General features: G+C 46.7%; 2 protein-coding genes across 2 annotated transcripts; one reads left to right on the top strand and one right to left on the bottom strand.

Annotated features, from left to right (window-relative positions):
- Positions 1 to 478: 478 nt before the first annotated feature.
- BMP2 (bone morphogenetic protein 2) lies at positions 479 to 6465 on the bottom strand. The gene is made up of 3 exons (XM_064146102.1): positions 5793 to 6465; positions 4546 to 4904; positions 479 to 2149 (listed from the first exon to the last, which is right to left on the bottom strand). The coding sequence occupies exons 2-3, from the start codon at positions 4895 to 4897 to the stop codon at positions 1305 to 1307; spliced, it is 1197 nt and encodes a 398-aa protein (XP_064002172.1). The 5' UTR covers positions 4898 to 4904; positions 5793 to 6465; the 3' UTR covers positions 479 to 1304.
- On the top strand, positions 6089 to 9418 carry LOC135177084 (uncharacterized). The gene is made up of 3 exons (XM_064146750.1): positions 6089 to 6092; positions 6264 to 6837; positions 7162 to 9418. The coding sequence occupies exons 1-3, from the start codon at positions 6089 to 6091 to the stop codon at positions 7376 to 7378; spliced, it is 795 nt and encodes a 264-aa protein (XP_064002820.1). The 3' UTR covers positions 7379 to 9418.
- The last annotated feature ends 3706 nt before the right edge of the window (positions 9419 to 13124 follow it).

The following is a 13124-nucleotide window of genomic DNA, read 5'->3' as shown; positions in this document are numbered from 1 at the left end:
TGTGCTTGCCAGCTTCAAATTGTATTTTTGTCCGTGACACGGAATTTGAAAAGATGTAAGCACAAGTTATCCCTGTGATGGTTTAATAAGCAAACCATTTTTTCTTATGGATTGGACTTTCCATAAATAATAGAGTTCTAGGATTTATTACCTGAAATACATTCAAACATTTGAGGAAAAGAAAAATAAAAAACAAACAAACAACAACAGAGCTTTCAGACAAAACCCTGGAAAGGAAAGCAAGCTGATTTGGAAAACAGCTAAAACATCATCTGAGGTTTGATAGGAGGCTGTGTATGACAACAGCTTGCTGTATGCAGGGCAAAACCTAAAGATTAATTTCACTATAAGACTCCACAGAAGTGAGCTCTCATCTGAGGTGAGGAAGTATGCAATGCTTTTCCAACTGTTAAAGGCAAGGGTCGGTGCAAATAAGATAAGTATTCCTCTTCAGCATACATAATGACCAAAAAAAAAAGACATTTCAGTTTTTATTGTTTTGTATTTGGCCAGGACTTTAAGGAAGGACTTTTAAAGGAAACATCAAACATTCATTTTTCTGTAGGTCTAGAAAAAATTCAGCCTTCCCCCACCCCCCACATGATTTCTATTGGCCTCTCTTATATTCACACTGCAAATTAGTTGGGAATAGCAGTATTTATACTATGTCAGCAACGTCTGGTTCTTATCCAAATGGTCCACCTAAAGAGGATGCCAGTTCTCATGGACTGGATGGCCCACCCGGCAGCATTCCTGAGAATTGTACAATAAAATAATCTTGAAAGTCAGCGGAGTGGATTAACCACTTTTTTTCTGGACTTGAACTTGTGACCTTAACAGTAGCACAGCAGAAAGCAAATGTGCTATGCACTTTGCCATAGTAACCTTCCATGTATTCTTTTCAACTTAAATACACACAATTGAAACACCTACAATTCTGAAGAATTATGTACAAACCCTATATTTTTTTTATTACATATAAATACAAATTAGCTATTCTTCTAAAAAGTGGTTATAATAGTAAATAAATACAAAATAAGAATCTGACCATTATACTTCATGTGCTGGGGTTAAACCCATATAAAATGTACAACTAAAATACATTTAAAATCTTTAAAGGAATATTTCTCTGATTAAAATATTTGTTTTCCCAACTTTTTGTAGACATAAATATATTTTCAAAATAGTTGTTTTCTTTTCTTTCCATTTCATTACATAAATAAAGTCTTCATTGGGAAATATTAAAGTGTCAGCTCTTTTTTTTTTTGTTTTTTTTTTTGCATTTGTCTAATGTATTTGCTGTGTTAGCGACACCCACAACCCTCCACAACCATATCTTGGTAGTTCTTTAATACAACTTTTTCATTTTCATCAAGGTAGAGCATAGAAATAGCACTCAGTTCTGTCGGCACACAGCAAGCCTTGGGGATTTTGGAATTCACTGAATTGACCAAAGTCTGAACAATGGCATGGTTTGTTGAGTTTAGGTGATCTGCCAATGGAAAAGGACATTCCCCATGGCAGTAAAAGGCACTATACCCCGGAGGGGCAACAATCCAGTCATTCCACCCCACATCATTGAAGTCCACATATAATGGATGCCTTTTGCAACTGTATTTGTGGCGTTTACGCTGTTTGTGTTTTGCTTGACGTTTTTCTCTTTTATGAAGCGGGTGTCCCTTGCCATCATGCCCAAACGTTACTAATAATGGCCTGAGCTGAGACCAGCTATCTTCATCCTGATGTAAAGACCTGCTAATCCTAACGTGCCTCTTGGAGGCACTGTTCTCTTTGTCCAAGTGAACCACCTCTACCACAAACCCATGATTAGGTTGTCCATGTGCAATCCACCTCAAAACAGCTGGTGTTACATCAAAACTTTCCCATTTACTTGCATTATGATGCACCAACCTGGTGTCCAAAAGTCTTGTGACAGGGTCCTTAGAGGTGGCTGTGGCTGGCTTTATAATTTCATAAATATTAATACGGTGATGGTAGCTGCTGCTGTTCTCAAAGGCTCCGTGCACCTGTTCCCGAAAAATCTGGAGTTCAGCTGAGGTGATAGACTCCTCATTAGGGATGGAAGTTAAATTAAAGAAGAAACGTCGTGCTGTTTTCCCACTCGTTTCTGGCAGTTCTTCCAAAACTTCTAATTTGATTAAACAGGGAAAAGAAAGAAAGAAAGGGGGGGAAAAAAATCAAGAACGGAGACAAACAACCAAACCCCTTGGATAATCTGCTGTTGGGTAACTTTCAAATGACAGCTAACACATCTGACAAGATCTGAAAGGCTTTCAGGCAGAAAACAGCATCTTCCTTCTCTCTGTTTACATAGGCAAGCATGTATAGTGTGAAGCTGAGTGCTTCATTCATTTTTTATGCATTTTGGTTGAATACTGGTGTCCATTGCCTTCCAGGTGGTTACAATAAGAGGCAAGAAACATACAGCATTACTTTGGTGTTTAAGAATGTTCATGACAAAACTCTAGCACTACAGTCAGTAGAAGTCTGAAGAGAAGCATTAAACCTGGTTAAGGACCTAGGGTGGCTATTACTTTACTTTTTTTTCCCAAGAATATGGCTCTAACATCAATCTTTTAAACTTCATTCTGAAAAATACCACTCTACAATTTAGGCAACTTATAGATCTTAACATGTGGACTCTTGGACCTTAGTGACAGTGAACTCAATGGTGTAACAGCACTTTTACAAGGCCCACATTCTAGTATTTACCCCAAAGTGCCATAAAGAATGACAGGAAGGTTCAACTGCTAAAAAGGAGTGTATAAGAAAGTGGTAATTAAAAAAAAAAAAAAAGTAACTTCTGAATATCAGGTCTCAAAAAAAAAAAAAAAAAAAAAAAAAGTAGTAAATTTCTAATCCTGAATGGCCAAAACTAAATGGAGGGAATAAAATGTATCTAGGGTTGTTAAGAAGTACATTGTTGCTACAGACGCTGAAGAAACTAAAATTATGTGCCCAAACAAATGTCTCTCCATGGGGTTTACTTTTGGTGCTAAGCATCCTGGAGAACTGTTCACTTTCTAAGGGGAAGCCAGAACTATACCCTTTTGAATTTAGTATAGTTTTTTTCTGACGAGGTAAGGCTCAGCTTTATGATATTTCAGGACCAGAACAATATTTGTAAACATGCAGATGTTTTGAACAAGACAAGCTTTCGCTTTCAAGAAGCCACAAACACAGGGTGAACAAAATTACTTACAATTGGTCTAAATTTTGCAAAAATTACAGAATAGCCTTTATGTCAAAACCAGTCTTTGCTGTAACAGTACAACTACTTCAAACTGCTGATTTGCCTGACACTTACAAATGTCATCCCTTAGGCTCCTGTCTCACTCAGTTCTTTGTCTACCATACCCGGGTTTAAAGCAAATGATCGAAGTGCTGGCTTTTCTCCACTCACTACTAGGTGTCTGCTTCCCCTGTAGGGATATGCAGCCAATGAGAGGTTTCATCATTCATCTCCGTTCTTACGATAAGGCTTCCCAGCAAACAGCACATCCACTTCTCCAAGGCTACCTCCTTTATCCATCAGAACTCTAAATACTAATGAATTTCTTTCCTCAAGTGAGTTTTACATTAAAAGCATGTGAAAACCCACTTTCATTAGTTCTCCACTGAGGCCACTGCACACCAGCACTAGAGACGAGGAGCCTGGAATACTTACAACCCCCGGAGGAAACGTTTTCCAAAGAGCATGCGAGCAATGTGCGCCCCACCAGCTCCAAGGGCCTACCTGTGGCACGGCTAGCGCCGCAGTGACTAATTTGGCTACAGAAGCTAGAAAATGCACCCAGCTGCTCGGTGAGGGCCTGTCCCTGAAGGCCCACTGCCTCGGTAGGCTGCAGGCAAGAAGCGTGGAGGTGCTGCTGGATATCTCGCTCTGCGTTTGGCGAAGGCGAGAGCCGAAACCCGGCCACAAGACTTTTACCAGCCTAGGCACTAGTGACTCGGGAGCACGGATCCGGCCTAAATCGCCCCTCGGCAGTGGAGCGAGGGAGCTCTTGAGGTGGACACGATTGATTGTTTAATTGATCTCTCACGGAGATTAGATAAGGATTAGAAACCTCCGCAGCGGCGCCGGCTCAGCCGCGCATTAGGAAGGCTTTCCTGCTCTTTAGCCTCACAACAGAAAAACTATTTGTGAGAATGTTTAACGCACAGCCGCCTTGTTTTAGCAGGAAAGGTAAATAAAACGGGAGCCTCCCGTCGGACGGAGGGAGCGAAGAGGTTCGCAGAGCAAGCCTCCTCGCGGCACAAGCCCTGATCCTCCAGCCGCAGTACCGACAGCACACCCGGGTGGAAACACCCGGCCGCCCCAGCGTACTCCGAAAGCACTGCATTACCGACGGCCGAATTTACGCGCTCCCGGGGCGGAATCCTCCCCGACGCTCCTCCCTCGGCCCTCCCCTTTCTCCTTGGCTCCCTCAGCCCATCCTGCTGCTAGTAGCCCCACGAGCCGCCGCGCCCGTTGCCGGCACCCCCGCCCGCCCCAGGCCCCGCGCCCCCAGCCCCCGCCCCTACCTTCGTGGTGGAAGCTGCGGACGGTGTTGGCGCGGCTGGTGGCCCTTTCCAGCGGGTAGCCGAGCGCCGACGGCTGCCCTAGTTGTTGGCCCGCGTGCAGACGGTAGAGGTCCAGCATGTAGGGAGGGATGACGACGTCCTTGCCGGGGCTGGGCCGCCGCTTCAGCCCGAACATGTGGAGCAGGCGCAGCTCGAATTCGCTGAGGAGGTCCTCGGGACGCTGCGCGGCCGAGGCGGCGCGGCCCGGCTCGATGAAGCGCCGCCGGCCCACCTCCGGCATGAGGCCGGCCGCGCCGCCCAACAGCACCTGGCAGAGCAGCAGCGCCAGGAGAGAGCGGGTCACGGCAACCATGATCAACCTGCGCGGAGGAGGAGGCGATAGGAGCCAGTCAGCGCGGACACCGCGCCCGGAGAGCGCGCCGCAGTGGGGGGAGGGTGGACGGGGACGGTCCGCAGGTGGGTCCCACCCCGACGCCCAGCCTGACCCCCGCGGGGCGAGGCGCGGGCCATGGTGCGCGAGGGCCCGGCCGCCACCCGGCGGGTGGGCGCGGAGAGCCCCTGGTGGGGCCCCGTCGGGCCGCTTCAGGTGCTCGGCGGCGGAGCGAGGCACGAAAATCCCCGTGGCAGGAGATCAAAGGGAGCGAGGCGGGACGGGGCGGGGGAGCGAAGCGGGGCTGATCCGCAACAAAGAAGCGCGGAGGTGAAGGGGAGGTGGGGGGCGGCCGCTGTCAGTGCAGCCGGAGCACCAGCGGGGTCGGGCCGCAGGTGTGCGCCCTCCCGCCTTGCTCGGACCGGGCCTCCCGCCGCCGCCCGCTCCGCGGGGAAGGGAAAGGGACGGCCGCCCCAGCCGACGCGCTAAACGATCTCCCCCGCTGCGCTCCCGTCCCGACTCCCGTACTTCCCCCTCCCTGCTCCAAGTCGCGGGAGTTTGGAGACGGCTCGGCTTCCCCCGTGCCGCAGCTCCGCGCCGGGACAGCAGCTTCTCCAAACGGAGAGCAAGGGAGAGCTATTTTCCCTCGGCGGGGTGGAAGAAAGGGAAGGAGAAAAACACAAATCCTGTTACGTCCTTAGCCAAACCCACAGGATGGTATTCTCCCCCGTGAAACTCTGCGCTGGATTATTATTAGCATTACAATTGCAATGATTAGTGTCCCGTCCCCCCTCTCTCTTCCAGAGTGCTAGCACCTCTGCCGTGGCCCACGGAGTCATCCTGTGGAGAAGGCTTTCAAGCGGAGCCGGAGTTATACCTGTGTGCAGCAGCGGGGGTTGTGTCTGCAAGAGGGTTTTCTGCTCTCGGGGTGTTTTTCCCGCATCACTTGGTGTTACTCCAGGCTTCGCTGCTGTTCCCCTACAGCTGCCGAGCAGAAAACAGAAGTTCCCTGAAGTACAGTCCGCCTCAGAAACATACTTTTAGCAGCTGGTTGAGGAGGCAGAAGTTAAGTCCCGGCCAGGGAAGGGCTTCTCCCCTTTAAAAGCAGCGATCGAAAAAGTTGTTGCTTCTTCTTCTTTCTCCTCGCGTGTGTGTTCGTGTGCCTGCCCGTGAATGGGTACCTATGCCTACGGAGTCAGGAGGCTCGGTTTTAAAAATGTCCTTTGCATCACCCGCATCAGACAGACGGACAATTTACTGAGACTCCCGCAGTAACATTCAGATGAAGCTTGACTTTCCTCCACTCCCTTAAAAAGAAAGAAGAAAGGAGGGAGGAGAAAATGAGGAGGGGAAAAAAATCAAAAAGGGTGGGGAGCAGACTGCTGCTGCTGCCGCCGTCCCGCGTGGAGCAGCCGCGCTAGGGGCCCGCTCCCGCTGCTCCGCCGGTCCGCTCGCCGCTCGTACAGCACCGCACCATTGCCGGGGGTAGCTGGGCCGCCGCCGGGCCTTTTTGTTGCTCGGCGATGTCACGACCCCGGAGGCTCGCGGGCCCGCGCCAATCACAGCCGCCCTGTGGGAGCGGGCTGCGGCCCCGCACCGGCTTTTAAAGGAGACGCCGCCTCCCTCCGTTCCTTCCCTCCCTCTTCCCTCGCCCGCTCCCTCCCTCGCCCGCTCCCGCCCGGGTCGCGGGACAAGGGCGGCCGTCCCGTCCCCTTAAGGGATCCTTCTGAGCCGATCTGGGAAGCACCACCGGCCTGGTCCCGCGTTCCGCTCCAAACACGGCCGCCTGGAGCGGGACTGGACCGGACCGGACCGAACAATGATCCCTTGTGCGGCCCCCGAGCGCTGTGCTGCGCCGCCACAAATCGGATTAACGCTGTGCCCCGGGCTGTCGAGGTGGTAAAGTGTGAAGGTCACATAAGGTACCGAGAGAATCCCGGTGCTTTAGAAAGAGTTGGGTTTTTTGGTTTTTTTTTTTTTTTTTTTAATTAATTTATTTATTAATTTTTCTACCAGTGCGCGGGAGTCTGTTGCCTGAGCCTGGGATGGAAATGGGGAGGATTTCCTCGCCTCCCCGAAAGAGAAGCATGGAGACTCAGGAGGAGTCTCCTCTCGGAGGGCTGCTGCGGTGCAGCCGACGGCGGGCTTAGCCCCAGCAGTGCGCACGGCGGACGGCTTGCGCTGTGTGGTTGTTGGGTTGGGTTTTTTTTTGTGTGTGGGTTATTTTGTTTTGTTTTGTTTTTAAGATGTGGCTGCCCTCCAGTGGTGGAAATGCGGCGGATCTCCAGTCCCGACACGGCAACCCCATCGCGAAGCAGCCCGCGGGCCCCAGCCTCCGCCTGGCACCTGCCCCAGGGCCCAAGGGCGCTCCCTACGCGAACACTGCTCACGCTGTCGCTTCCCTGGTTTGCAGTCCCTGTTCGGCTGCGTACAGGCTCGGAGGGTGACAGGTGGCAGGGGTGAAGAAGGCAGGTCCACGCTCAGGGAGTTAGAATTCCCAATCCTGACCATGTCCTGGTGGCAAATCTTTTAATCCTAATGAAATTTAGCAACGCAGGGCTAGGGACGAATCCTTTGTCCCTTCTCTTGCTCGGCTGCTTGGACTCCGCGGTATGTGATATCTAGCAGTTTAGGGTCCCCACCAAAGCCAAAGTCATCAGTATAGTCATTAGCCGGGGTCCCGGTGTTAGCCCAAGGCTCCATCCCGGCAAAGTGATTGCCCCACATGGGGCAATGTCTCTCAAGGGCTTAATTTGCAAAAGACATAGACAGCTTTTGATACCTTGAGCTACTGTGGAGAAAGATTTAAAGCAGTAACAACAGAGAGAGCTCCATTACCAGATCCTCCGTTGGGAGCAGCCTTTTCCCCCATCTTACAGCTTTTCAGCAAAGGAAACCCACTGATTTCAGGCAGGAATTCATCACATTTTGGCTTCTTGACTTTCCTATCATGTTAGAGTGACTTCCATCTGCACCAACAAAACGTAGCTGCAGGATAAGGTGCTCACACGGAGAGTTTTGTACCAGTGTAACAAACCATGTTAGGACCACACCAGCATAATTAAAGAGCTGGAAAATCTCCTTCATACCAGAAGCTCCCAGCACTTGTTAACCTGTTTTTTATTCTCGCCACTGTGCATACAGCAGGAGAAGTAACACCGAGATGAAATCTTTCCAAAGTTTTGTTACTTTTCCGTTGCACAGATAATGCTTAATTTTATGACTTCCTGCAAGTCTTTAGCGTGAACTGAAGGTGCGTGCATTGTGACTTCAGGGTATGCCAATTATGTAAAGCAACACTAAAATAACAATGGCAACGTAGTTTACACATCACTGACATTAAATGAGCACTTCAACTTCTAATTGCCATTCCAGTTCAATCTATAGTGGGTCATGCCAGGAAAAAGTCATTTCTTGCCTCAACACTTACTCTTGTGCCTGGAGCATAGGCTGTACTGTATGCTCAGGTTCATGTTATCTCCAGGAGCCTTCTATATTAGGATGATGATCCTTGTAAGGAAAAAATGTGTTTGTGGTTGTTCTGAAGGCCTGCAGATACTCTGAGCTGATATCAAGAGGCTTTTGCAGCTTTGCCCTTCACTGGTGAAAGGTCTAGAGAACAAGTCCTGTGAGGATTGGCTGAGGCAGCTGGGGTTTAGCCTGGAGAAAAGGAGGCCAAAGGGGGAATTTACCACTCTAAAGCTCCCTGAAAGGAGGTTGGAGCCAGGTGACTGTCAGTCTCTTCTGCCATGTAATAAGCAACAGGACAAGAGGAAATGGCCTCAAGTTGCACCAGGGGAGAGGTTTAGGTTAGACATTAAGAAAATTTTCTTCACTGAAAGGGTTGTCAAGCATTGGAACAGGCTACCCAGGAAAGTGGTGGAGTGACCATCTCTAGAGGTATTTAAAAGATGTGTAGATATGGCATTTAGGAACGTGGTTTAGTGGTAAACTTGGCAGTGTTAGATTAATGGCTGGGACTGACGATCTTAAAGATCTATTCCAACCTTAATGATTCTATGAGTCTGAATAAATAGGTTTTCATAGTCTTCTGTTCTCTGGGCCATAAAAGAAAACATTTCATAGGATCATAAAATGGTAGGGGTTGGAAGGGACCTTCAGAAATTGAGTCCAACCCCCCTGCCAAAGCAGGATCACCTAGGACAGGTCGCACAGGAATATGCCTAAACAGACCTTGAAAATCTCTGGAGAAGGAGACTCCACAACCTCTTTGGATAGCCTGTTCCAGGGCTCTGACACCTTCACCGTAAATAAGTTTTTCCTTAGGTTGAGGTGGAACTTCCTGGGTTCCTGTTTGTGTCCATTGCCCCTTGTCCTGTCACAAGACATCACTGAAAAGAGACTGGGCCCTTCTTGACACCTACACTTCAGACATCCTTGTAGCCTCTGTTGGACACTCTCTAGTCTACCGCTGTCCCTCTTGAACTGGGAAGCCCAGAACTGGACACAATACTCCAGATGCAGTCCCACTAGGGCAGTGTAGGGGGGCAAGAGAACCTCTCTTGGCCTGAACATGCTCCCTTTCCTGTTTGTCATCTCTCAGGTTAGGATTTGCTGGGACAGTAACTCTGCCTTCCCAGCATGCACTTAGCAGCATGATCCCTAAACTCTAGAACCTTAGCCATGCACCTGAGTTCACAAGCTGAGAAACACCTTCATCACGATAGGGAGCGTTAGAGAAAGGTCTGTTTAGTTATAACAAATGCATTACTTGGCTTGTGGAGCGCAAACATGCCAGGGCATCCCCACAGACTCCAGCTCCCAAAATAAGCCTTTGCAACAGACGTAATGCCCTAGTCCCCTTCCCTACAGCTATGCAGCAGCACACCTGAGATAAAGAAACTGAATCTTGGCCAGCTGCATTTCCTGGTGCTGCAATTCCTCACAAGCTCTGTGCAAGCAAAGTTGAGCCACCACATCAGCTACAGATCCTGCCCCATCATGGTGTGCTCCCACAATGTGATTTCATTTTACAGAGCTACTTTTCAGATCAAGTCTGTTCTTCAGCTAAACTCCTGCCAGAGAGAGGAACCACCATTTATGCTGAAAAGATCTAGTACAGAAGTAGGAATTTAGGAAATCTAATCTCCTTTGTGAAACTTCATTTCCCTGCTCCTCAGTTTTGTATAGTTGACTGGACTCATTAATTTCTTCTTTCCCAGATGCACTATTTTTCCTCCTTGGGTGTTGTTTGTTTTTGTTTGTTTGTTTTTAATTTGGTTTTGGGGGTTTTGGTGAGGTTGTTTGGGGTTTTTTGATGATTTTGTTTGGGATTTTGTTGTTATTTGGGTTTTTTTGTGGAGGTTTGGGGGGGGGTTGTTTGTTGTTTCATTGTTGTTGTTTGGGTTTTCTTTACTTGAGAGTCATTGAGTCAGTAAATACTCAGCCAGTGGCACCTGCTGCTAAGTTTTCACATCCAGGTGTTCCTTTTCAGGATCCAAACATAGCTGATAGATTTCAATGTCAGACATTGTTTGGATTTCTAAATAAAATGATTAAAAGGTATCCAAATAAGCATAAGACTTTACAACAGGATAAGAGTAATTTTTTTAAGACTAGAGGAAGAAAGAAGAAAATCTTTTCTCCTCAGCATTTTCCTTTTACAAATACTATGTGAAATCACATTTATACACTGCCATCGTGCAATTTTTTTCTGCTAGTGTCTTTTTTTCCAACATACTAAAATTGCCATTGCTACGGGCAGAAGACCTCAGCTGGAAGATCTGGGTCTCCAATCATAAAGAAAACTAACTAATTTTTGGTCTAGTTAGAGACACAGGCCTGCAGAAATATTTGCATTGCACTGTGTATATTGAGAGTCAACACTTCCACTACCAATTTCATCAGACCAGTTAGACCAATGCTGAGCATGTTTGAAAATTCCCATTTTAGACACTGTCCCCATGATAAGCAAGTGAGTAGTGAAATACTATAGCAGTGAGGTCTCTTACAGATCTTGCACATTTCAGAGAACAAGCCTCTTGATAAAAAATCTTGACTGAAGTATGGAAGACATACATGGTACAGCACCAAATGTGAGATGGGTGACTTCTGAAAATGAATTAAGATGTGCTAGTGATATGTTGAGGTTTTGGCCTTGTAATGGGTGGAGATTATCTGAAAGTTTTTCTGTTCCTGAACTGTGCTTCCTGTTGGCATGTGTGTGAATATGATGTGTGGCCGTTCTTTAAAATATTACTTAATAGTGTGGTTTGTCTTTTAACATCTATCAATTGTCTCTCCTGTGTAGCCTCTCTCCTGTTCCATGAAGGATAGATTCTCACCAGAGAAAATCATTTACAAGATGGTGATCTGTTTTTGAAGAGAGGAAAGACAGTTTGCTCAGAAATGTCTATTTCTTTTTTATTCACCTTTGCTGAAATCTGGCAGCTCTTCAAAGCTGTTGCTCTGTTTCACAGTGAGTCTCAATTTCATTCATCAAATTTCAGCTTTTTTTCCATCAAAGTGTCAGGAAAATTTGAATTTATCAGGAAATACAATGCAGACTCAGTGTTCTCTACACTTCCAGTAGGTCCCATTGCTAATAACAGTTGCTCCTAACAATGTTCTATCTGCAAATTCAGGCTGCAGTGATCAGTCATGTAGCTGTGCAACTTTTACATTCTAAGACAAATTCCTATAATTTATAATACAATTGCTGGGGAAATAGGGATAATAGTTTTTTTAACTGTCTTCCCCTTAAAGCTAGAGACTTGCAAATTTTAAAATCCAATATTTGACCCACAGCTTTTATCAGTAAGAGAAAAAACAAAATAATACCTCTGTACAGCCTGGAGAACAAGTCATCACCAAACAGATTCTCAGGCACTGCCACCATTTGTGCACATTTTATCACCTGCTCTATGAATAGTCACTGACTGTCAGGCCATGGAGACTCATCAGGCAGTAAACTAAGATTCAGAAGACTTCATTTCTCTTCCCAGTAATAGAAGTTTCCTTTGTGCCCCAGTTTTTCCAACCTGGAAAAAGGGATGATCATGCTGACCTCCACTTGTAAGTCCCTGCACAACCTTCAAGTAACAGCACTAAGAGTTAGGTACTGCTATTGTTTGGAGCTAAATACTAGGTTAATGCCAATAGTAATCTCAAATATCTGGAATCCCATGGCTCAATCATCCCTTAAAGACAGGGGCAGAATTCCTACTGGTTTTGTTGGTACAGACTCACATGTTTAAATGATGTAGAGGCAGGGATGCTAACTACTCCGATCAGAAGATTTGGAGCAAAGAAGGATTTTTTCATTATGTAAGTCTTAGAAAGACAATGAGGTGAGGGTGTTCCCCCACACAGAAGAGAAACGGCTGCGTCATAGATGGGCTGCTTCAGAAGCTTAGAATTTCATCACTACAGAGATACTGACGTCAAGAAAAATGGAGGATAATATAAAGTTACGCATATTGCCTTAAGAAGTGCATATTTTAGTACTGAAACTGGATAATGTTTTGCAATTAAAATAAAATAAAGGCAAGCATGACGTTCTGTTTAAGCAGATTGTCTGTATGAAGGCGTTATTGTAGTTGCAGATTTAGGGCATATGAAAAGGTTTTCTGTGCTCAGTTGCAGGATGAAAAACATTGCATCATCAGGCATTCTTTGCCAGTATGCCTTTGACAATGAATGCTTGCAATAGTGTTTTCTGGTGTAAAGTCATGTTTTCTCAGGTCATTATCATTCCCGTTTTTAAATACCCTCTCAAAACTAGACAGAACTACAGAGAGTAATAGTAAAGCTTTGTGCCTGCTCTCTGGCATGTGCTCGTCACAAGTGATCAGCTGATGCACCTGGAGTAAAGGTATTTGCAAGTTACTTTCAAATCCATCCCTTGTTCCCAGCTCTACCCAGTTTCCAGAGATGCTCTGATAAGCACAGGTCTCAGTTCAGCCACCACCCTGTAAATTTTATTTAGTGCTTGTTTGCTTGTGTAGTACATTTACTGACTGGGAGGGGTCTTAAGGGAACATCCTTTGGCCATTCCCAGGCTCTTGTTTGTTCCAGTGCTCCCTCTGCAGCATTCCAGAAAGCACACTCTAAATTGCAGAAATTAATTATTAGTGGCACACATTGAACTGCTTCAAGGTATCATTTATTCTCAGAGAATCTGCAGCCCCAGTCACTCTTCCTGTATTTAGCCTTCCCACATTCCCCTCCAAGAGGAGAAAGACCTGCT

This window comes from Pogoniulus pusillus, chromosome 7, assembly GCF_015220805.1.
Source record: "Pogoniulus pusillus isolate bPogPus1 chromosome 7, bPogPus1.pri, whole genome shotgun sequence".
NCBI classification, from domain to species: Eukaryota; Metazoa; Chordata; class Aves; order Piciformes; family Lybiidae; genus Pogoniulus; species Pogoniulus pusillus.
Note: the sequence above shows the minus strand (reverse complement) of the source record. Positions and strands in the feature narration are given on the sequence as shown.

Excerpts from the sequence above, each read along its gene's own strand:
- BMP2 (XM_064146102.1), bottom strand. The coding sequence starts at position 4,897 with ATGGTTGCCGTGACCCGCTCTCTCCTGGCGCTGCTGCTCTGCCAGGTG. Across the intron at positions 2,150-4,545 it reads CCGCAGCTTCCACCACGAAG|AAGTTTTGGAAGAACTGCCA; the intron begins GTAGGGGCGGGG and ends TAATCAAATTAG.
- LOC135177084 (XM_064146750.1), top strand. Across the intron at positions 6,838-7,161 it reads AAGTGTGAAGGTCACATAAG|ATGTGGCTGCCCTCCAGTGG; the intron begins GTACCGAGAGAA and ends TTTGTTTTTAAG.